The 23,705-nt window shown below is 48.5% G+C and overlaps 1 protein-coding gene across 1 annotated transcript in view; it reads right to left on the bottom strand.

Annotated features, from left to right (window-relative positions):
- Positions 1 to 494: 494 nt before the first annotated feature.
- KRI1 (KRI1 homolog) overlaps positions 495 to 23,705 on the bottom strand; it is a 97,596-nt gene continuing 74,385 nt past the window's right edge. Inside the window, exons 13-19 of the mRNA XM_085600690.1 lie at positions 22,654 to 22,726; positions 20,332 to 20,447; positions 19,997 to 20,150; positions 19,471 to 19,601; positions 18,916 to 18,980; positions 2,353 to 2,448; positions 495 to 1,574 (exon numbers count right to left, since the gene is read on the bottom strand). Of these exons, the coding sequence (XP_085456816.1) occupies positions 1,028 to 1,574; positions 2,353 to 2,448; positions 18,916 to 18,980; positions 19,471 to 19,601; positions 19,997 to 20,150; positions 20,332 to 20,447; positions 22,654 to 22,726 (1,182 nt within the window). The 3' untranslated portion in view covers positions 495 to 1,027. The remainder of the gene's footprint in view (positions 1,575 to 2,352; positions 2,449 to 18,915; positions 18,981 to 19,470; positions 19,602 to 19,996; positions 20,151 to 20,331; positions 20,448 to 22,653; positions 22,727 to 23,705) is intronic.

The following is a 23,705-nucleotide window of genomic DNA, read 5'->3' as shown; positions in this document are numbered from 1 at the left end:
TCGCCAACAACCAGGTGTCTTTTATATGTATATATAGGACATTACGTCAGGTGGAGGCACGCAGCTTGGACTCATCCAGTATAGGTGACATATGTAATTGTTGAAATTTCCCAAATAGGCACCTGGAATGGGGTTCAATCAAGGAAGCTGCAGACATGGGTATACAAAACACTTAAAGGTATTTGGATCTTTTTTCTGCCTTGTTCCCACAGAAGAGTAAACCTCTCCAAACAAATTCTGTGGATTCACTATTCTTTTGAAAGCAATCAGAGGGTAGGATATGCGTTAGGCAAGGCCCCATTAGATTAAAGAACATACAGTTCATCACTATTGGGGTTGTCTTTTTTTTAAGTATCTAAAAATCTTCTAGGCTTCAGCCACTCCCAATGCTTACAGGCCTTCGTACAGAGTTGGGTGGGAAGCATTCCTCACAATTCTGACACCACCAGCAACAATTAATATGACTGCAGTCTGACAGATCACATAGCCCAAAGAACTTTGACAAAAGTTTTTATAAATATGTAGCCCATGTAGGGAATAAAATGAGTGCTCCCTTAATTCCTTGCACATGCATACATTTCGTAATAATAAACAAATTTGAAAAGTAAGAGAAAGAAATGTGTTTGTTTTACTGGAATGGACATCCTTACAGGTGAAGATAAGCTGCAAGGAGACTTTACAAACTTCCCAGATTTTGCTAGTTATAAGCATGACAGCAGTATCTCAAATCAGTTTGCACTCGGGTTTAAAAAAAATAAAAAGTCTGAAACCACACAAACGCCTCTGTTTACAAATCAGTCATCTAAGCTTTACACATAATTGCCACCTCAGATCACGTTTCTCTACACATCAATCTTTCTTTATGAGCTGGTTTTTTTGTCTCCTCTCTGGGCGAGTTTCTCTTCTCTTAAGCCATGTATCCTATCTCTTCAGATCAGTCTTTCTCTCACCTGTCCGCCTTGCTTTTGGGACCAAGCTCCATCTTACAGCAGTCTTTCTTCTTGAGCTTCGACCTCTTCTCTGCACCTCAGTCTTTCTTTTTCTTGGGCTGAGACTCTGGTTTCCTCACTAGAGTACTCGTTTTAGACTGTCCCTGTATCTCTTGTTTTTTCTTTTTCTCCCGTAAAATCTGCTTGATTCGCAGTCGCTTGGGATTAAGCCCGTAAGCCTTTAGTCGCTGTCCACTGAACTCTCGACCACCAAGCTTCACCTTGGAGCTCAAAAGCTGTCCTTGTAGGCTCCTCTTGGGCTTCTTTTTCTTGACCGCAGGGGAGAGGCGAGGTAGAACTCCCTCCTTTGCACACCTGTCCTGGAGCTGTAGATTAGTCTTGCGGCTCTCACCCATTCCAGTACCGACACGTGAGGGGATCTTTTGCTTTTTTTGTTCTCCTTTAACTTTGGGAATGAGGAAAGAGCCATCTTCTCCTTCAGATTCTGAAGTGGCTAACTTCTCAATTTGTAATTCTCTTGTGCTCATGTCTTCCTCACGTTCCTCCTGTTTCTTCATCTTATCGCTTTGTTTTTTGCCCGCCTCGTTCTTCATTAATGGTTGCATTCCCAGACTCTCCTCATTTCTAAGAAGAGATCAAAAAAGATTTATCAGAGGAGAGTTGTGCAATAAACGGTTTCTTCTCTGGAAAGGAAGACATGCATGCACTTAGTTCACTCCCATTCACTGCAGAATCATAACCAGGCAGTCTCGACCTAAAGGAAGTCTGAAACCAGAAGGCTCGTGTCATGTTAGGATTAGGTTCTCTGGCAGAGCTGTGTGTGGGTCTCAGTGCTGGATTTAGAAGAAATAGATGACATGTGTGGTGCTCAGGCTGTGATACGCAAGCCTACTATCCTGCCACTGGGCACAGGTTGTGTATGAGCTGACTTTGCAGCACTTTGTGGGTGTCCCACTATTCAGAAGGGAATGCTGAGGGGCAAGCCTGAGGTGCATGCCATGGTTGTGTGCACCTCCAGTTCTATAAGTGACTGGGTCTGCATGCAAGTCTTCCGGATATGCATGGAAGTCATGAGATGCACTGGAAGGATTCTTTGTGAATTCTTTTGCCGAAATAGCAGAGGCTGCTGCAGATAAGGATACACGCAGGTGGATTGGCAGAATTATGCATACATCCCAGTGTTCGACCAGTTGAGAATGCTGCACAACACCTTTCTTACTGGCATGTACCACTTTTTCTTTTATGCCCCAATTTTCCTCGCGCTTATCAGCACATCATTTCTTGCCCACTCTTCCCTACCTCCTGCACCTTCATCCCTTTTACCACACTGCACTTTATTACCCCCAGCCCCCAATTTGCTCATCGCCCTCCAGAGCCTATGCCCAAGGCATTTACAACTCACTTTTCACAAAGCGACTTCAAGATAAGCTGCTTCTTCCGTGGATTCTGAGCCTTCATTGTGTAGATTTTCTGCTCGTGCTTCTCCTCATTCTCAGATCTACAGTACAGCAATTGGTGACAGTTAATACAATGCTTCGAGGGTGTTAACAAGGGCACAGTCTTACTGCCAATCGCTGCTCCACCTCCCCCATTCACTGGAATATATACTAGCAGGGATGTTATAAGGAATGTATTAAAACAAAATGGCATGGCAGAGTATAAGTAGGGGAATAGGGGTACCCAAGAAAAAACACCCAGAGTGTAGCAGGAGCACAGAGTGCACCCACCCATGTAAAAGAGAATTTGAAAAAAAGAACAGACTTGGGTGGAAGACTACCACCCTCTCCCCAATATACCCTCCCAGCCACCACCTGACTTCTACACCTTATAAAGAAATCAAACTGAAGTGAGATTGGAGGGGGACATCAAGACAGGACCAAATGTTTCGCAGCGGGAACGGGAAGCAGCACCTTGAGACAGATTGCAAAACCAATCCCATCTTCGCTTCCAGTTCTTGGCTCACCTGCACTGCTGTGCGGTCTGCCCCGAACAATAAAAGGAGTGGGACATTCCTGGATGTCAAATTATTATATATAATATAGAAAAGGATCAGGGAAGGGACAGAAGCACCTCAGACGAACACACACAAGGGAAGTCACGGGACATAGTATGTGCAGCAGTAACCTTCCAACTGTATACTGACCTAGATACAATTGCTTTAATGGAGAACATCTTGCCCTATTAACCTCCCAAGAGGGCAGCTTCTCCCTCAGCTCCAGACATTCATGCACCACCAAGCCCACCTTGGGAATTGCACTGTGCAAGATTGGCAACCACTGACGCTTTATAGGGACTTATTCATGACCTTGCCCAAATATTGCATCATTCTTCAAACCACCACCACTGTAACGATTCGCTCCATGTGCTCTTGTGCCCACCACCAGGGGGCCGCATAGTGTCACTTTCCAGTGGTCTAATAAGCTTCCAGACACTCCCCTGCAAGCAGATTCTAACTTTTGGACACTATTTGGGAATTGACATCCATTCCCAATCCATGCCGGGTTTTGTGGAAGCCAGTCAGCTCATGCTGGAAACTTCATTACCTATAATCCCCTGCTCACTGCTTTGTCTCCACCCCTGCAGGCAAAGGATGGGAAGAGGAATTCAGTTCACCTGTGGCTAGCTGCTGCTAGCCTGCTCATACCTGATGCACATGATTACTGTGGGCTCTTTTAAGCCCCAGCTCCCTTCCATCCAGGGTTGGTCATTGTAGCTGTGTTCCGGTGAGACCAAACCTGGTTTCCTGAGCTTTTAATTCTCCTCGTTTCCTGCGCTATACTTATTTCTGAGTTGCAGCTATTCCTTTTTCCTGATTAGCACTGCTTGCAGTGCTCTCTCAATTACTGATCCAAAGCTATCCTTGTTCCTGAACTAGCACCTGCTTCAATGTTTCCTTGATTCCTGTTCCTGAGCTATAGCATTAATTTTTCCTGAATTAGCACTGTATTCAGTCCTACCTTGACTCCTGAACCGTAGCTAATCCTGGTTTCTTAGATCACTGAACTAGTACTATTTAATGCAGCACTGAATCTGCTCTCCTGTATTTCCTTTGTCCCAGTTCCTGCTTTTCTTCCCATTACCCGGTTCAGTCCTTAGTTGCTTCTTCCTGTTCTACTGTCTTGCTTCCAATTTCCTCGTATGTTTGTTACTTGCTTTCTGCAAAGTGTGTCCTTGTTTCCCTTCTTTCTTGTTAAGCCCTCCTCCTTGCTAGCTTCTAGTCTATTGTGCTTAGTTCTACACCCTTGCTGTTAGCGCCTTGCGTGTTCCTGTTTGATTGCCAGGATCCCTGGGCACAGCTGACAACCTAGGTGGTGTTTCTAGTCTACTGTGACTTTTGTCTCAGTTACATTTATAACATCACCATAGGTATCAACTTCACAGACCCTGCCTTTGCATGTGTATCCTAAATGTGGGTATTTGTAGTCAGTATCTGTAGCAGCAATTTTGGGTTTGGAACTTACTGAGCTTTTCACCACATTCCCTTTATTGTGAATGTTGTGATATATATATATATCAATCATGCACCTGCGTTCTGGGTGTAGTTATTCTGAATGCTAAACCGCCTATTGAGTGCCTATCCTTTCTGGGTCTTAGCCATATTGATCACTTGTGCAGGGTTCCCTTTGGATCCCTTTTCTCCTGACTTCCTGTGCGATCCTGGGCAGCGATGTACTACTCTTTCTGCTTATGTTTTCTACCCAGTCGCCAGTCCTTGTCCAAGTTCCTGACTGAATTCCAGACATAGTCCCGAACAGTCCCAGACAACCAGTTACAGAGGCTCTTTGTGGTCAATTTATACTGCTCAAGTGAAGGAGAAACTAGATTGTGGAGTAAGAGCTGCTACTTACACGAGAAGCAGGGAACTTGGAGATGTGCTCCATTCAGATCACGAGTAGCAACACAGCTCCTTTGTCCTGGTTGTGGAAATTAAGCTGACAGTGCCTATCATCTGTGTACGAAAGTGGAGCCTCAGCAATTATGACACATTCCATCGAGAAAGGTGGGGTCAAAATGCAGGCTCGACTGGGGAGGTGAAACACCTGGTTTGTTTTGGGAGGGAAAGTGAGATTCTTTTAATGAGGGCGTTTTCCATCTTCCCCTTTGAAGGCCTACAATCCTATAAATCTTAGCTAGCGCAGAAGGTGCACCAGAAGGCCAGGACCTCGCTGGCATAAACAGCTGCCTATCTGGCAGGAGAAGTACACAGCAATGCTGAGCAGACATTTGAATAACTTCCCTTCAAAAGGTGAACATGAGGATATCCCATGAAAGTGGGCTCACTGGAGAAGCGGGACAGTCTAGAATGAAGGTGAGGACCACAACACTGATGGAGGACTACTTCCACCCAGGTCATCGTTGGGGACCAAGCCATCCACAACCGCTGTGAAGCAGGTGCCACTTTAACTTCTCCAGAGGTGAATGATCTTGGATGGACACTGGCAATCCTCAACAAGGTAAGAGGACTCTAGTTTAAGGTGACAGCTGTAGATGGTAGGCTAGAGGCCCTCCCAATGTCAGTAACAGGTGAGTAAGAGGCAATCCAATCACTGAAGAAAGGAGCAAATGGGATGGAGACACATCCCGTCAGCGCGATAACAAATTAGGAAACTGTCCTGCACTCTCTCCTTCGTGGTCAGGACTGCAGACAGAAGTAACTGAAAATGCTAGGGGAGCAGCCAATAATCAGCTCATTGGCTGGAGTGAACCTGCAGGAGCTTCCAGCTTCCAGGACACTTGAGACCTTCATGCAGAATACAAAAGACTGGTCCAGTTATGCTCAAAGAAACATCATGAAACAGGCAAAGTGCTTGCCTGCAAGTGGGAAGAAATATTTTGGAAACAGCCAGAGTATAGTACTGACTTTGCTTTTTGAACCGCAACAAGTTTTTCTACTTAGACAGCAAGGAAGGGAAAAGTAATGTACAAGATCAGAGACTGCTTTTCCTCCCCGACGTCAGTAATTCTTTTGTCGATATAAGAAAAAGGCTATAAAAGTTGCAAAGAGTGGATTGACCAAAGAACCTAAGCCAGCTTGACAGAGTGATAAGGGATAGAATATTGATAGCTGGGTAATATAAAATAATAATCCACATTTGTAAAGCGCGAACAATCACCCGTAAGGGTCTCTAGGCGCCGTCGGGAAGATTAAGCAAGCTATTTCCCAGAGTCACATGGTGCTGGGCTAATCTGCCGCCGGGGATCGAACCGTGATCCCCAGATTCCGGAGTCAGTCGCCCTGGCCGCGGCGCCACACCAAAGCAGTCTCTACCTAGAATCTCCGTGGACAAAAGCTTCAACAGACTGTTTTTGTGCAGCTGGAATTTCGGTCTTCGCTACAATATGAGATGTTCTAGGTGTGACAGATATGGCGTATACCCAATGGGCCTACAGTCTAAAATGGAGTCATGTCTATTACGAACTGGTACCATTGTGGAGACTTTGGAATGTCTTCTTATAATCTACAGCTCCCCTTATGTTCCTATTCCTAACACAGGTAGTTATTGTTTAGTACACTGCTTCATAGCGAGTATGGACCTAGGTGTCCATCAGTTGTTTGCTGAAATGTGCCTTAACTGGATACCAATTGAAGAATGCTTTGTTTGCCACTGAATGTGATGTCTTGACTAATCGTACAAGTTACTTACCTTTGGTAACGATGTATCTGGTAGAGACGATTTTAGCCGCAGATTCCTATGTAGAATTAGACCCAGGCGTGAGACTGGACCGGGAAAACTTTTTCTTGCCCAGCATCTCTGCGCGCTGGGGGGCGGTACCACGCGACTCCGCCCCGACATCTTCCGCGGGCGTGACGTCAGCAAGGTCACATAAGCCCCACGCCGGCGCGCTGACGTCAGTTTGCTTCGAAGAACTTTTCCGCACCACAACGCGGAGTCATCACAACAAAACTGAGGAGAGCATGGGAACAGTGTGCGAAAAAAACAGAAACAAAAAGAGAGAGAAACAAAAGGTAAGAAACATCACCAGGTGTCATCAAGGCACCAAAAGGCGACCACAGCAGGCCAGAGCAGGAAAAGAAAAGAGCACCACTCTGAGGAACACCCGTGCAAGCCAAGGCAAAAGAAGCAGGTGGCAGTAAAGCACCAGATGGCCAGAGCGGCGAAGCCATCATAAGAAAAGCGCAAAGCACCACTCCTTGGAACCACTGTGCAAACCAAGGTGAGAGCCATCCTGGAGGCACAAGCATGTGAAAGCGCTGTGACAGAAAGAGAGAGAGAGAGTCTGCAAGCACAACCACAAGGGGACGTGCCATAAACCTGGATCAGAGGAGCAACAGAAACCCATCACCAGACCACACCGCCAAGGATGGCCCTACCTCCTGAAAGGAGTAGGAGGACAAAGGGCAGGCAAGCGATCCACAGACCACACTGCCAAGGACGGCCATAACTCCTGAAAGGAGTAGGAGGTCAAAGGACAGGTAAAAGAACCCCCAACAAAGAAGACGGGTGGGGGTCCGAAAATCTAACAACAGAGGGAAAGAGCAGAAGTAGGCCCCCACTCTGGAAAGAAACCAGCTGGAGGAATGCCCGACCAGAAGAAAACAAAGAGGACACCCACAGAAGACAAGCCACCCAGAGGGAGGCGACTGCAAAAACCCAGCAGAGGGTCCTCGCAGAATGGGGAGGAAGGGCGGGTTGTGAAGGAATCTGCGGCTAGAATCGTCTCTACCAGATATATCGTTACCGAAGGTAAGTAACTTGTACATCTGATAGACACTACTGGCCGCAGATTCCTTAATGTAGAATAGATACCCTAGCCATACCCAGAAGGGAGGAGGAGGGCCTGTGAGAGAGCCTCCCCTCCAGGAGAGACAAAGGGCCCCAGCAGGAAACAGGTCACAGGGACAAGAAGGGAAAGGCCAGGATATCCTAAGCCCAACCAAGGGAGAACTGCCCAACACCCCGCAGGGGCGGACAGCGCCCGAAAGCCCCATGGAACACAAGGACCATCTCAACCTCCAGGAATTAGAGGTAGAACCGGAGGCAGGGCCCACCGTAAGAAACACATACACAGTGACAGAAAAAACCGAACACGCCTTAGCCACAAGCAGCGGACCAGGCAGGAACAGCCCCACCGCCAAAGGCACAGCTGCGCAGAGCCCCAGCGGAACCACAGGCAGAGCACAAGGGCATACATCAAAGGCCACAACGTGGATTAGAACAAGCAGGCCCGCACTGGCATACGCAGCCAGCAGCAGGCAACACAACGGAACGGGGCACCCAGGACAAGCCAGACGCCAGCTGAAGGCAGAGGCCAGAAAGGGTCAGGACACACCCCAAGGGAGGGGCCGGTCCAGAAAAACACACACTGACCCACAAAAGAAGTGGAACCAGGAAGAAAAGAAGAGCGAGAGGGACGGAGGACGGACCAACCTGTCCACCAGAACACAAAAACCAAGGAAAGCCAGTCCCCCCCCCGGACACCAGCAGAGGACCAAGCCGAAACCGGACAGAAGTGCGGAACCGCTACAACACAATGCCGCAGACAGCAGCAGACTGGGCTAGCGACATAGCGACCCAGGAGAAGGACGGACCGGGGCACAACGCAAGCTGCTTCAAACCAATCAGCAAGAAGATCGCACCTGTGACATACTGCAACGCCACGGAGAGCAGACGCCTGAAGTGTTACCACACCTCCCCAGCACATGATAGAGCTATGTAATAGCAACCATTACCCCACATAGGATACGTTACGTCCCAAGAACAAGGGAACCCCTCTTAGGAAAAAGTTTCCGCAGCAGAGGACAAACAGAAAGACCTGCTGAGAAAACCGCAGACGGCTTGCCAATCAGCCAATAAAGAATACACAGAAGGCCTAATCTCAGGGCCTACACGGCTTTACCAACAGCCAAAACCACAAGTCAAACAAGCATTGGCATAGCCAATAGGTCTCGCCTTTGGGACCTTATAAGTGTTTAGTTATGCAGCACAATATCCTTGGTGCAACAACATCAACTGTTGCATGGCTAAGCACTTAAAAGGTCCCAAATGCGAGACCTATTGGCTATGCCAATGCTTGTTTTATCTTGCGGCAAAAGCATTGAAATGTTCAGTATGTTGCTAAGACCGAACTGAATGGATCACAAAACTTTAGGGAAAGTCAATGCAGATCTTGGAGGATGGGCATTAAATATTAAAGACTGCCATCACACTATAGAGTTCGAATAGATGTGTTGTGCACCTACTGGGTGATTTCACTCCTAACATTTCTGAACAGAAGTAGTTCATGAAACCACATTACAATGACGTGGTGTAGAGCAAGCAAAGGAGGAACCAAAACAACTAAGTCTCGTACAATTACAAGAGCGGAAAATTGCACACTCTGAGAAAAGTATTGGAAAGAGCGAAAGCTAGAACCTCCCACCCACTACTTGACAGATCTGACTCAAAGCCCATCTTCTCGGGGTCAATTTTCTTCCTTTGGGCAATTCTAATCGGCTCAAATGGTGGACTTTAATAAACAGCCATATAAAGACAAAAATGGCTGCCTTTAATTGGGAGCACCCACACCAGAGTTCCGAAATGAAACCATTCATCTCAAGCCTGTACTAAAAGGACACAATTATTCGGTCAATAATAAACTCGGTGAATGCATGTTTTTTATTTAAAGTACATAAACCCTTTTCAATAAAAGAACAGACGAGAAAACAAGGTACCCTTTCCTGAGAAACATTCATTTGTGAAAGCAAATAATATCCGTGCAAAGAATTCGTAACGTGGTGGGCAGTGCTGACTCACTCCCATCCATCCTGTAACTCATGACCTTCCTGCAGTTTCTACTTTTCATTGTGACTTGATTTTTCAATATGCTTTAATGACTTGGTGCTCCAAAACCCATCAGAGTGGCATTCGGGCCCTAAATTTGCGAAATTACCTAAAGGTGATGTAGTTTGTTGGGGGAACAGTGTGGACAGGAAAGGCGCATGATGGTGGGAGGCGTTTAAAGGGGATGGAAAGGATAGCTGAAAGAACAGAAGCTGGAACAACATTCAAGACATGAGCAGACTGGTACAAGATGTGTAAAAGGTGAGGGAAAGGATGCAGATAGGAGAAATTGGAGAGAAGAGGATATTGTGCAAGATCGAGGAAAAGGATAGTGGGAGATGTTTACCAAAATGCAAAAAATTTGAAAAGGAGGGCGGACAGACAGAGGACCAGCTCATAAGAGATGTGCAAAAAGATAGAAAGGAATGCAAAAACAGGAGCAAAGTCAGGACAGCAGAACAGTGTGAAATGTGTAAAAGAGAGGGAGCAGAGTGTAGACAGGAAAGAAGCAGAACCGTGAAAAAAGGAGAAACAGGCGGCATATATTGGGAGATGCGTAAAGGGGCTGGAGAGGAATTAAGATTACCGCGCTCATTCTGCGTGTGCACTTGCATAGTAATTTCACTGAATGTCTTCGGTGCACGTAAACTTAGCTACAGAGGGAAGAGAACCTTCACAGCCACACACACAGGAAAGACATTAGGTGAGGGGGAGAATCAGTAGGTGAAGAGAAGTACGGGGAATGGTAGGAAAGAGAAAACAAGAGCTGATGCGGAATTAAAGGAAGAACAGTGGGGGAAGAATCGCAAGAGAAGTCCGGGAGTTGTGTGCAAAAGTGAAAGTGATCGCAATACACTTAATGAGGCCAGCAGAGTGACGAGATATGTGGTGGGGGAGGGAATTGAAGCACGGAGAGAGGCACGCAAAGCACGCACAGGCACTCAAGCTCTAGGCCGGCCATGGCAGCATCTGGTAGCACTTTTTTTTTACCCCTTCACTAAAAGTCGAACAAGCAGCACATGCGCTGCTCTAGACTTGACCTAAAAAGGGCCGGACCAGCAGCCACACAGAACACGCAACCGGGGCTGCTCGTTACAAGTCCCCAGGAAAACAACGAAAGAACACCTCCCGAAACACAGACCGCCATACAGGTCACTAGGGGAGGGGGGGGGTGCCCTGATGGAGGTCCTCCAGCAGATGATCCATGGGGAAATGGGCAGCTGGATCTCCCATGCACAAGATTACCGCAGCCGTGGAAACAGCCAGAGCAAAGGCAGCACTCGCCTTCGTAGGGCCCCGCGGCGGGGAAAGCAGTTCCTCCGTGGGCGACGGTTGCAAGCTAAGGCGGCCGTCCCCCAGCCCAACCGGAGGAAGGAAAAGCCAAGCTCGAAAAGGGGGAGGGTGGACCAATGAATGGGGAACCTGAGGCACCTCCGGCGAAGACTGCGGGAGCGGGGACGGCGAAGAGCAGTCCTTAGAAGACGCCGGGGAAAAAGCCACGACGCTGCGACCTGTCTCCGGAGAAGATGAAACCAACAACCGCCGAACCTCTGTAGAAGAGGGGGCGTCCGAAGACGAATCAACAACCTGACGCTGGCACGGCGCCGTAGAGTCCGCCACCAGCGTCAGGTCAACGTCGACAAGCGCCGAAGGGGACGCCGAAATGACCTCCGCCACAACGTGCGGGAGACCGGGGCTGGGTCGGAGCCGGGGCGGCTAAGGAAGGGCGCCGAAGAGGTGCCGACTCAACCTCCGACGAGGCAGCCGCCTGCGTGGAGGAATGAGGGGGGCCCGGGGACACGTCCCGACCCCTAGCCGGCCCCTGCGGGGCCGCCAGGGCTAGCAGCCCCCGGCGCCTGAGCGGCGTCACCTCGGCCTCGGACACGGTCGCCGCCTGCCCAGAGGACCGAGGGGGACTAGAGGACACGCCTGAGCCCCAGCAACCTCCCGCAACACCACAGGGACCCCCACGGGGGTTTGCGGCGAGGCAGAGGCGCCTTGCTCCGAAGGAGGGAACCCCGAAGGGCCGCACCCAGATGGTATCACATCTTCAGAACCTGAAAACAAACCTGTCGGCGCCAGAGACGCCGCAGAAGTCCCCGCACGCGGCAGGTGATCTGCAGACATCCCAGGTAGAGAAGGAGAAGAGGGCTCCATCTAGGCTCTAGTCGCCCCCGCGCCGGTGAACGGTGGATAGGGTGGCAACGCCTCGGGACAAACTGCGACACTTACCAACAGGTGAGCGACGCCCTTGCGGCCTAGGAGAGGGACGATGTCGGAAACGGAAGCGGCGGGACTTGAAGCCTTCCGCGGGGGACGGGCGCGGCGAGGACGCTGACCTGGACATGCATGCCGAAAGGTGTTTCAACCGGCGCTCCCGCCGGGACTTTGGCTTCATTTGCTGACACGCTCGCAGTCCGTGGAGTCGTGGTGTTCCCCCAAACACCACATGCAGATGGGGTGAGGATCCGTCGCCGACATCTGGCGCGCACAAGACTAGCACATCTTGAAGCCCGAAGGCATTCGCACACTGTTCAAGAAAAAACGCTTAAAGTGGAAAAAGAAGGCCTGAAACAGGCCAGGAACACGATCCGAGTCCGTGTTGCACGCGGAAAAGAAGAAAACTGACGTCAGCGCGCCAGGGTGGGGTTTATGTGACCTCGCTGACGTCACGCCCGCAGAAGACGTCGGGGCAGAGTCGCGTGGTACCGCCCCCCTGGCGCGCAGATGCTGGGCAAGAAAGTTTTCAGGGTTCAGTCTCACGCCTGGGGATAATTCTACGTTAAGGAATCTGCGGCTAGTAGTGTCTATCAGATTGAATATGCTACTTACCAGTATGCATCTGTTCTTGGCATGTAGGGCTGCTGACATTCATATCTGTGCATAGATCGCCGCCTAGTGTTGGGTCCGGATGGTTGCACATTGTTGTCCTGGAAGAGTCTTCGAAGTATCACGAGATAGGTGACTCCTCCCCTGGACCACAGTGCGCATGGGCATCCTCTCCATCCTTAGATTGTTTTTCGCCATTGTGGCAGTGATGGAGTAGATACAGTAAGTGATGACCATGCTATACAGTAATTCTGAGTGCTGCAGCCGCTACAGGCGCCGGGGAGGAGGGTGGGCGATATGAATGTCAGCAGCCCTACATGCCAAGAACAGATGCATACTGGTAAGTAGCATATTCAGTTCGAGGCATGTGGGCTGCTGAATTCATATCTGTGCATAGAATATATAGCAGTTCCTCCATTAGCGGCGGCTACCCGTGCCAGCTGCAGCAGTCTGAAAAAGAGTTTTGAAAACAGCCTGTCCTACAGCAGCCTGCTGTTTTGAGTGTACATCTACACAGTAGTGTTTGGTAAATGTATGTATAGTGGACCATGTGGCTGCTCTACATATTTCCTGTAAAGGAATGTTTCCTAGGAAAGCCATGGACGCCCCTAACTTTCGTGTTGAGTGGGCTCATGGGGGAATCGTTAATGTGCGTTTAGCTTTTTGATAGCAAATTTGAATACATTTAACGATCCATCTGGCTATCCCTGCTTTGGAAATGGCGTTGCCCTTGTGTTGTGGAGAAAAGGCAACTAAAAGTTGTTTTGTTTTCCTAAAGTCCTTAGTTCTGTCTATATAGTACATGATGGCCCTCTTTACATCTAGTGTATGGAGCATTCTCTCTGCGACATTTTGTGGATTTTGAAAGAAAACAGGCAGTTCAATAGTTTGATTCATGTGGAACTGCGATACCACTTTGGGCATGAATTTGGGGTTGGTACGTAGTACAACCCTGTTTGCGTGAACCTGTATGAATGGCTCTTGAATGGTTAGTGCCTGGAGTTCACTAACTCTTCTTAACGAAGTGATTGCCACTAGGAAGGCTACTTTCCAGGTGAGGAATTGAATCTCACATGAATGGAGAGGTTCAATGGGTGGACCCATTAATCTGGTGAGGACCAAATTGAGGTTCAGCACCGGTGCCGGTGGGTGTCTTGGGGGAATTACTCGTTTTAGTCCCTCCAAGAAGGCTTTGATGGCAGGCACTCTGAATAAAGAGAGGTGCTGCCTGTTTTAAAGATAGGCCGCTATCGCGGTTAAATGGATACGTATTGAGTTGTATGCCAGATTGCATCGGTATAGGTGTAAGAGGTAACAGATGATGTTTTGAATGGATGCGTCCAGCGGGTTAATGTCATTGTTGTTGCAGTAAATGACAAACCTCTTCCATTTAGCCGCATAGCAAGCTCTGGTCGTGGGTCTCCTGGCTTCTTTGATGATATCCATACAGTCAGGTGGCAGGTTTAGGTAGCCAAAGTCCAAGACCTCAGGAGCCAGATTGCCAGGTTCAGCTGTTGCAGATCTGGGTGCTGAATTTCGCCATGGTTCTGCATTAAAAGTGCGGGTTTGATCCGCAGCCTTTGATGCGACACCACGGAAAGTTCTAGAAAGGTGGTGTACCATGGTTGGCGCGCCCATGTGGGAGCAACTAGGATGAGTGTTAGTGAGTGCTGTCGCAGTTTGCGTGCCACTAGCGGTATCAATGGCGCTGGGGGAAAAGCGTACGCAAATTTGCCGGACCAGTTCATCCATATCGCATTGCCCTGAGACTGCGGATGTGGGAACCTGGCGGCAAAGCTTTGGCATTTTGCGTTTTCGTTTGTGGCGAATAGGTCTATCTCTGGATGACCCCACTGTTGGAAGTACGGTTGGAGTACTGATGGATGTAGCTCCCACTCGTGCATCTGGTGGCTGTGTCTGCTGAGCAGATCCGCCCTCTGGTTGTCCTTGCCCGGGAGGTGTTCCGCCATGAGGAATATGTTCCTCTGAATGGCCCACTTCCACATGCTCTGAGCCAGATGAGACAACTGTGGAGAGTGTGTTCCTCCCTGCTTCTGTATGTAGTACGTGGCAGTCATGTGTCCGTCCGGATCAACACGACTGTCGCACAAGTGTACTTTGAATGCCTCATGGCTAGGAAGATTGCCATCAGTTCCAGAACGTTGATGTGCATCTTCTTTTGTTGCGTCGTCCATAGTCTCTGCACTGTGTAAGTGAGTACATGAGCTCCCCAACCCTGGCGTCCGCCGTCAGTATTATTTGTGGAACAGGCTCTTGGAACGGTCGGCCCTTGCAAAGGTTTTGTGGATTCCACCAATGCAGAGAGTTGTATGCCCGACCGCTCACCAACACTAGGTCTTTTAATTGTCCGTGAGCCTGATTCCATTGACGTGCTAAGCACTCCTGAAGCGGGCGCATATGTAGTCTCGCGTGCGGGACTATGAAAATGCAGGAGGCCATCATGCCTATCAACTGCATGAACACTCGCGCAGGAAGGGAGTGTTGAGGTTTGAACTTGGAGATCAGCAGTTGCATGCTGTTGATCCTCACTAAATTTGGCTGAGCCGTGGCTGCCAGAGTGTTTATGGTCGCGCCCAGGTACTGTCGTACATGTGCGGGTTGGAGATGTGATTTTGGGTAATTTAGTGAGAATCCCAGACTGTGAAGAAGGTGAATGGTGAGGGACATGTGGCTGGCACATTGCTGGGCTGACTTTACCTGAACAAGCCAGTCGTCCAGGTAAGGGAAGACGTGAATGTGTTGTCTCCGTAGATGTGCAGCCACTGTTGCTAGGCACTTGGTAAAGACCCTGGGAGCCGTTGTTACTCCGAAGGGGAGAACTTTGAACTGATAGTGATGCCCCTGAATAGTGAACCTGAGATATTTCCTGTGTGATGGGTGTATGGGTATGTGGAAATATGCATCTTTTAGGTCCAGTGTGGCTAGGAAGTCTCCCTGACTGAGTAGCGGTAGAACCTGCTGTAGGGTGAGCATATGGAAATGCTCTGAGAGAATGTAGTGGTTGAGGGGTCTCAGGTCTAGTATAGGTCTGAGCGAACCGTTCTTTTTTGGGATTAAGAAGTACAGAGAGTACACCCCTGTTGGTTGACGGGCACGACCTCTATTGCACCTTTTTGCAGCATACTTAGCACTTCCTGCTGAAATAATGCCAAGTGCTCTACGGACATAGGACGGTGCTTTGGTGGTATGTTGGGTGGAGTGGACGTTAATTCGAGACAGTAACCGTGCTGGATAATGTCCCTGACCCACCTGTCTGTGGTGATGGTTTTCCAGGCTAACAGGAACTGTTGGAGTCTCCCCCCGACAGGTGTTATGTGGTCGGGTGGGCAGGGAGAGGGCGTCACTGTTTGTTTTTGGGGGAGGACCTGGTGTTGCCGTAACCACGTCCTCTGCCTTTGGTGCTGGAGCCACGATATCCACCTCTGGTGGTTTTATCATAGTTACTTTGTGTGCCCCCTTTAGTGTACTGCTGCTGTGACCCCTAGCTGCTCCTCTATTCCCGGGGCGACGAAAGGAGCCACTACGAAACTGCTGCGTCTGCAGAGCCCCCATTGATTTCGCAGTGTCAGTGTCTTTTTTAATTTTCTCGAGGGTAGTGTCAACTTCAGGGCCAAATAAATAGTCTGGGTTGACCGGTTGATTTAAGATATTGTTCTGAATCTCAGGCTTGAAGCCTGAGATTCTCAACCATGCGTGCCTCCTCAACATGACGCTTGTGTTGATTGCCCTCGCCGCTGTGTCGGCTGCATCCAGTGCGCACTTGATGGATGCATTGGTAAGGAGTTGTCCCTCTCTGATAAGGAGCTCCGCTGCCTCTTTATATTCATCTGGCAAATGTTGTAGTAGTGATTCTAGTGTGTCGTAGTGGGACCTATCATAACGGGCCAGGAGTGCCTGTGTGTTGGCAATGCGCCAGATGTTTGCTGCTTGCGCTGCAATCCGTTTGCCTGATGTCTCTAGCACTTTGGACTCCTTGTCTGGGGGAGGAGCATCACCCGTTGTTTGTGAGTGGGCTCTTTTGCGAGCATTAGCAACAACCATGGAGTCTAAAGGTAACTGACCCCTAATGTACATAGGGTCTCCGGGTGCAGGCTTGTATTTCTTTTCGATCCTGGGGTTCAGCACCCGCGCCCTGGTTGTTTCTTTAAAAATGTCTTTTGCAGGTTTTAGAACTCATTTTAACATGGGCAGAGTCTTGACAGTTTTTTCAGAAGAGGCGAAAGTGTCCACCAAGAAGTCTTCTTCGACAGTGTCAGAATGGAGTTCTACTCCATGATTGGCAGCAGCCCGTTCTATGAGGACATTAAAGGCAGCAGTGTCCTCTGTGGGAGATGTCTTTATGTTATAAAGCTGCGTGTCATGGGTATCTGGTGCGGTACCCTGGTCGGTGGGGTCATCCCAAGCCTGATCTGGGTCTTGCAAGTGATCATCAAGATCGATATCCCCAGGGTAGGTGGTATCATCCCCTACATAGTCCTCTCCTGCGTCTGCCTCTGAAGGCGTAGGAGAAAAGGACGGTGGATCCTGATGGAAGGGTTGAAAGTGTTCATGAAGCACTGGCTCTGATCCTGCCGGCAATTTATGTTTGAGAGGAATTTTGTAGGAGTCTAATCTCTGGCGTGATTTTCCGCTTGCGGATCATCAACCTACCAGTGTTGGCGTCGATAAATTGTGGCTGTGAAGGCTCGAAATCCGTTTGTCCAGTGGCTGGGGACTGTGTTCGTCGGACACGTGTCCGAATCTCGAACAGTTTCGGCGCCGTGGGTGGCGGCAACCCAAACGTGATGTTGGCCGGCGCCGAGTGTGATTTCGCAGCCTTGTGCGTGTCGGGACCCGACGTAGAGTGGAGGGCTGCCCGGTCTCTGATGCGTTGCAACGATGCAGAGACCTGTTGCACGGTGAACGCAGATGGCTCCTTGGAACCGATCGGCACCTTGGAGGTAGTCGTCGAAGCGGCATCCGACTTCTTTACAGTCATGGGGTCATCGAGCCGAAGGGAGGTATCGACGCTCGTCGGAGTTGATGACTTGGCAGGCGCCGCCGTCTTCGACGTCGACACAGACGGGGTGGCCACCTTGACTTTGGTGGTTTGGGCCGTAGTCTTCGGTGCCAGAGGCCGAGGCGCCTTGTGGGGACCGAGGGCCTTCTTCTTGGGCTCGGCACCCGTATCCACTGCGGTGAGCTCGGCACCGAAATCCCTTTTTGCGCGGTCAGAGCCGATGACCTTTGCCGGCGTCGAAGGAGTGGAGGGCTTCGAGGCCTTCGAGCCGATCACAACCAGTTTTACTTTCGGTTTTGATGGAACTGGTGCGATGGATGGTTTCGGTTTCGCTGAAGGGAATCCAGTCGTCTTCGATAATAATGGCTCTTGTGAAATGTTCGAGGCCAGGCCTGGAGGCGGGGCCGAAGAACCGTGAGATTGATCTTGGGTAAGGCCCGAAGGCGATCCCTCGACCTGAGCCTTATGACGACTTATTTGTTCGGCCTCCGTATCGACGGGTTGGCCTAGCTCTTCGCTGGAGCTATCTTCCTCGGCCCCAAGGGCCTCATCGTAGTCTCCTACCTCTTCGACGACTTCTTCTCCCTGAAAGGTCACCTCGTCGTCGTCTTCCGATCGGGAGTCGTGTTCGGAAGCGGGGCTGGAGTCTACGTCTTCCACGCTCTTGGTGTCCTCGTCTTCGGTGCTAAAGATGTTGGCCGGGGCAGGCGCCGATTGCTGCGCCTCCAATCTCGCTGCCCGTCGATTCCGGAGAGTCTTCTTCGAGCGGAACCGGGCACAGGCCATACATTTCGACTCATCGTGATCCGGTGAGAGACATTTGTTGCATACCGGGTGGACGTCGATGTGTGGGTATTTCGCGTGGCATAAAGGACATCTTTTGAAGGGAGTCCTCGATTCCATCGTCGATCGAAGTTCGATGTTCGGACCAAGCGGATCCGAAAGCTTGAAGAAGGTGCTAAAGCACTAAAGAAACTAGTCGATACCGAACGGGAACAGTACCGACGATAACTAAAGGCCTTTTGGCCTTAAACTGAGTTTTCCTAACTTGAGCTAAGATAAGCACATCCGAACCCAATGGCGGAAAAAAACAATCTAAGGATGGAGAGGATGCCCATGCACACTGTAGTCCAGGGGAGGAGCCACCTATCTCGTGATACTTCGAAGACTCTTCAGGACAACAATGTGCAACCATCCGGACCCAACACTAGGCGGCGATCTATGCACAGATATGAATTCAGCAGCCCACATGCCTCGAACATGTATATTCGATTAAAAAGATTTAGGAAAAACACCACCACTTATCCGTTGCTTGCTGGTTTCCTTCTCTTACCTGTACATACAGGTCTTCCTCAGGGAGCACCATCTGTTGAGCTCTTGGTCTTCCGCTGCTAGAATCTGTAGAAGAGGCAACAGGAATTAACAGTGAATGCAGAATCTAAGAAGAGAGGAAAAGCAATGTAGGAACTACAGTGTTACATGGCATAATAGGATGTGTAGAAGATACTGGCATGGGGTAGAGGCAAGGCTCAGCTCAGGGTTGATGGACGCAAAGCTTGGGTAATGGAGGAAAGGTTCTAAAGTGATCAAGGTACAGCTAGGGGTGATGAAGGCTGGCTAAGCTCAGCAGTATTAGAAGCAGGGATCAGCTCAGTGGTGATGACTCCAGCGCTCAGATTAGTTGTGAGGGAGGGAAAGCTTTCAGGGTTATAGGTCAAAGATAAGGAGAGTGAGACAAGGTACAAGGATAAGAAACAAAGGGAATAGAGGTGTTGAAACGTTATAGTTCAGTCTTGGTGAAACCAGTAGAGCGCATAGTTAAGTCAGGAATGAGGGGCCTACAAGCAGCTAGGCAAGAACTGCAAAATGCTCACTGCATGGCAGATACCTCTTCAGTCGAAAGGCCAAAGTCACAGGGCACCACTGGCCGGTACTTGAAGCGGCATGGCAGATCATCGATGATATCCTCATAGTCCAGCTTGTAATATTCATCGAAGTACTGCTCAAATGTCTTATCGCCTGCAAAGACAGAGGACCAATCACAAGCCATGTGGAGTCCCAAGTATACAGCAGGCAGAAAGGGTTTGCGGTTTAACACAGTGCAACTGTGAATTCAAAGGCACAGAGCATACGGACCACAAAGGCAGTACATGACATAACAGAAAATCAACTACATTAAAATGTAATAAAAAAATACATTGCCAGGACACCAGTAATGGATGATCTCTGCAAGCTGCTGTCATCTCAGTGCAGACTGCCCTCAGTAGCACACGGTGCAGTGCAGACTGTGGCAGTTGTAGCAGGCTGCTCTCTGCAGAAGCAGGTGGCGCCGTGAAAAATGCTTTCAGCAAAGCAGAGGCAGAAGCACAGGGCACAAGGCAGTGGAGGGAGCTCTCAGCAGCATATTTACTCACTAGGATCAAAGACTGGCTTTTCAGTGCTGATCACCTCTGCAAACCGTGATTTGCGCTTCTTCTTTCCCATCAGAGGACCTTCCTGCCGCAGTTTCTTTCTCTTGTTTTTTGAGGTGGCTGGAAGGGGCTGACTCGGGTCATAGTCTGCATCCATCTGCCAAAGAAAGCACAGCATGAAGAAACATTTGATCAAGAGATGGCTGCAGCGGTGCACCAGGGCAGCCTCAGCTGGCGGCCCTGGATGGGCGGCTAAGCAAGTATAACAGTACTATTTCAAGTGCATGAAGGGGCAGCTGCACAAGCAGAACACAGAGTTTAATCACTGCCATATGTACCACAAAATTGGGATCCTCGCAATGCGGCTCACAGCTTTCATCATCCCATGAAGGGTCTTCTGCAACCTCCTGGTCACCCTCCTTACTGCCAGTCCATGTGTCCCAGTTCCACTGATCTAAATAAGAAAAAATCATCAAAACAATAAAAGAAGCATGTCTTATTTGATAGGCTGTTCAACATGTCTGACAATCACCTGATCTATTTACAGGTAGAGTCCACTAACTGAGTGTACACTTAGTACATCAGAAACTGCGCAGCTCACATTTCATCCAACTTTGTCAGTCATCCGTTAAGAGAGTAGCACTGATGGTGTGACACAAACATATTTCCCATGTGTTTTTCAAACACAAAAGGCTTGCAGCGCGTTTTTTGCTGTATGACAGGGAAGCAGTTTAAAAATACTGACTAACTTTCCTTTTATCAAAACTGCAGATTTTGTGTGCATGACCACTGCTTTCCTCAAATGTAAATTACATGAAACTGATACGTGAGGAATCAAAGTGACTGAAATATTTCTAATTAGGACTTTCACATTTTTTCAGGAGAGCGCTCAGTCTCTCCATAAAGTCAAAATGAAGGTTGGTTATGTGCCGAGTGTAATATGCTATTTATTACCATTGTTGAGTGCGGAGATGGGTCATGGCTCCCAATAGGCGAAGACATGGTAGTAAAAGTGTATGTTGCCAAATGAGACTTTATTTAGAGAAATTGCACTACTACACATGCACACATTTATTATTAAACTGCCGAGGCCAATTTCGAGTGTATTAACAGTGAACAAAACTGACATGAGAAAAACACTTCATTTCCTTCAGATTGCAGTTAACAATTAAGTTGCACAGTAAAACAACTCTTAATAGTCTCGTCAAATTGATTTTAGCATACTGTACATATTTAAACCCTTCCATCCTGCTTTTGGTTAAATAATTTTAATCTAAACGATGGACACGAAAAAATACCATTGCATAAAACATATATACAAATGCATAAAAAATTGTTATATTTTTAAAGTAACATAACTAAAAGGGCCTGACTTCCTTGACCTTCATATAATAACATTTTGAATGTGGCTCGTGGGGTTAGATGAGATGGGATTAGGGAGAGACGGCTAAAGAATAGTCGCCAAAGAGCAAAGCACACCTTCCGGAACATGTGGTCACCGAAGGGCATAGCTACTGGAAACGTGATTGCCAAAGGGCATAGCATTATTACTACAACACGCGGTCGCCAAAGGGCATAGCACAATTACTAGAACAATTACTAGAACATATGGACACTAAAGGGCATAGCACAGCTACCGGAACATGTGGACACCAAAGGGCATGGCACAGCTACCAAAACATGTGGACACCAAAGGGCATAGCACAACTACCGGAATATGTGGTCGCCAAAGGGCATGGCACAATTATTAGAACAGGTGGACAATAAAGGGCAGAGCAAAACTACTGGAACATCTGGACACTAAAGGACATAGCACAGCTACCAGAACATGTGGACACCAAAGGGCATAGCACAGCTACTAGAACATGTAGCTGGGTAGATGTGTGGGGGAGGGAACAGCAAGCGTTGGTGGGGAAGGTATAAGGGAAGTAAGCTGCTGCCAGGGAACAACCCAACAAGTATGCATGGTCAATAGAGGAAAAGAAATTGAGTCTCAAACACCGGCGCCTACACAATCAATAAAAAGTGTAAAATATATGCATACTAAGGAAGTGGGAGCAGTTTGTGTTGCAGATCTGAATCAATGTAGCTGTGGGAGTGGACATGAGGGGAGAAGGAGTAATCAGTACACAGCTTCAGTCATCAGGTATCGAAGCACAAGAGCATGCAGAACGGGATTTCTTTCTGATGTTGCTGCTTCAATCATTCTCTGCCTGCCTGCTACAATAAAGACAAACAAATGAAAGTGACCCCTGTCAGTCTTGGCCCAAAGCTCTCCTCCTCCCTTCCACCAGCTAAGCGGATGGAAGATGTAAATCATTATTAAGTAGTATCAATGAACCATGCTCGGAGTGCGAGGCAATAGGGTATCGGCTCATGGGTAGGAAGAAAGTAAAGCTTCCACTACACACCTTTCGGAATGTGAAGAGTGAACGGTCCCCGCTAATCCAATAGTGTCCCCTTAGTCTTACTAGAGCACCACTTGAAAATCGAAACTGAAAAATTACATTTACATCACCGATATAAATCTCTCAAAACAGTCTTCTGGTGGAATGACCACATGCGAGATTACCAGCATGTAGCCATCTAACAGATAAAACCTACAAAAAAAGTGCCTTGATGCACCTCTCAAGAGATGCCTCTTGAAGTGGCAGACTCACCATCAAGTTCCTCATCCTCAAACTGAGGTTTCTCTGCTTCATCGACTTCATAATATTGGTCGCCAAAGAATTTCTAGTTTAAAGTAAGAGGGAAATCAGATCATTTAGAAATAAACTAACAAAGATGTAGCAAATATTTGCTGGCAAAGATGCAATCAGAATGTAGAATTTGACACCAGGAACACATAATGAAGACTAAGAGTGACAAAAAAGGTAGGACAAAATACCTTTCAAATATATCAAATAGACTCCTGTTCTTATTTAAGGAACGCGGACCTCCGAGTCATTAAAACGAGGATGTGAAAATAACAATGCTCACCTTCGATAAATGTAGCAGTTTGCAGTTATAGTATCTTTAAGAGAACATTCAACTTTTTCAAAATAATGTTGTTCTTTACTGTTAAGTGTTCCATTCTCTGTCAGGCCTACTGATCAAAACTCAGACCCCTCCCCCGCCCCCCGTCCTCCTCCACCCCCAGGAAAGTACAGTACTGAAATCAATTAGATCAACTTTTTAGGTCTCGCCTAAGAGAGCGCATGCCCTGTCTGTTAAAAGACTGTTATCCTCAAGTGGGCTTAGAGCCCGCCAACTGATTACGCTGGTTGACTTTATTGTCACTCATTTGCTTGCTTTTTATTAGTCAGCTTTGGTTGGCTTTCCTTCCACTTCTTCCCTGGCGCATCAATGCATTACTTGTGTCCTTCCACTGCTCACACACTTTTTCCCCTCTATTTGTTTAAGCACTCTACAAACATGAGTTTTCCAGCAGTCTTCTGCATGTACTCCTCCATGTGCCTCTTTCTCGTTACTCTTCAGTGGCTGTTCTGCCTTCCTGTACGCCCACCTTCCCATGCCGTTCTTGCTTCCCAACCACTCTCTTGTCCGTTTGCTCTGCCAGCCGTGCTCATCCGCTCACCCACCACTGTTAGTTTGCTTCCCCAGTCCCTATTACCCAGGCTTCATTGTTTGTGGTTTTCCCCATCCCTTCTCGTATGCCACTGTTCCTGTACTTTCTCATCCACCTTTGTCATTGTACTTCCACAATCCCACC

Source organism: Triturus cristatus, chromosome 4_2 (assembly GCF_964204655.1).
Source record: "Triturus cristatus chromosome 4_2, aTriCri1.1, whole genome shotgun sequence".
NCBI classification, from domain to species: domain Eukaryota; kingdom Metazoa; phylum Chordata; class Amphibia; order Caudata; family Salamandridae; genus Triturus; species Triturus cristatus.
Note: the sequence above shows the minus strand (reverse complement) of the source record. Positions and strands in the feature narration are given on the sequence as shown.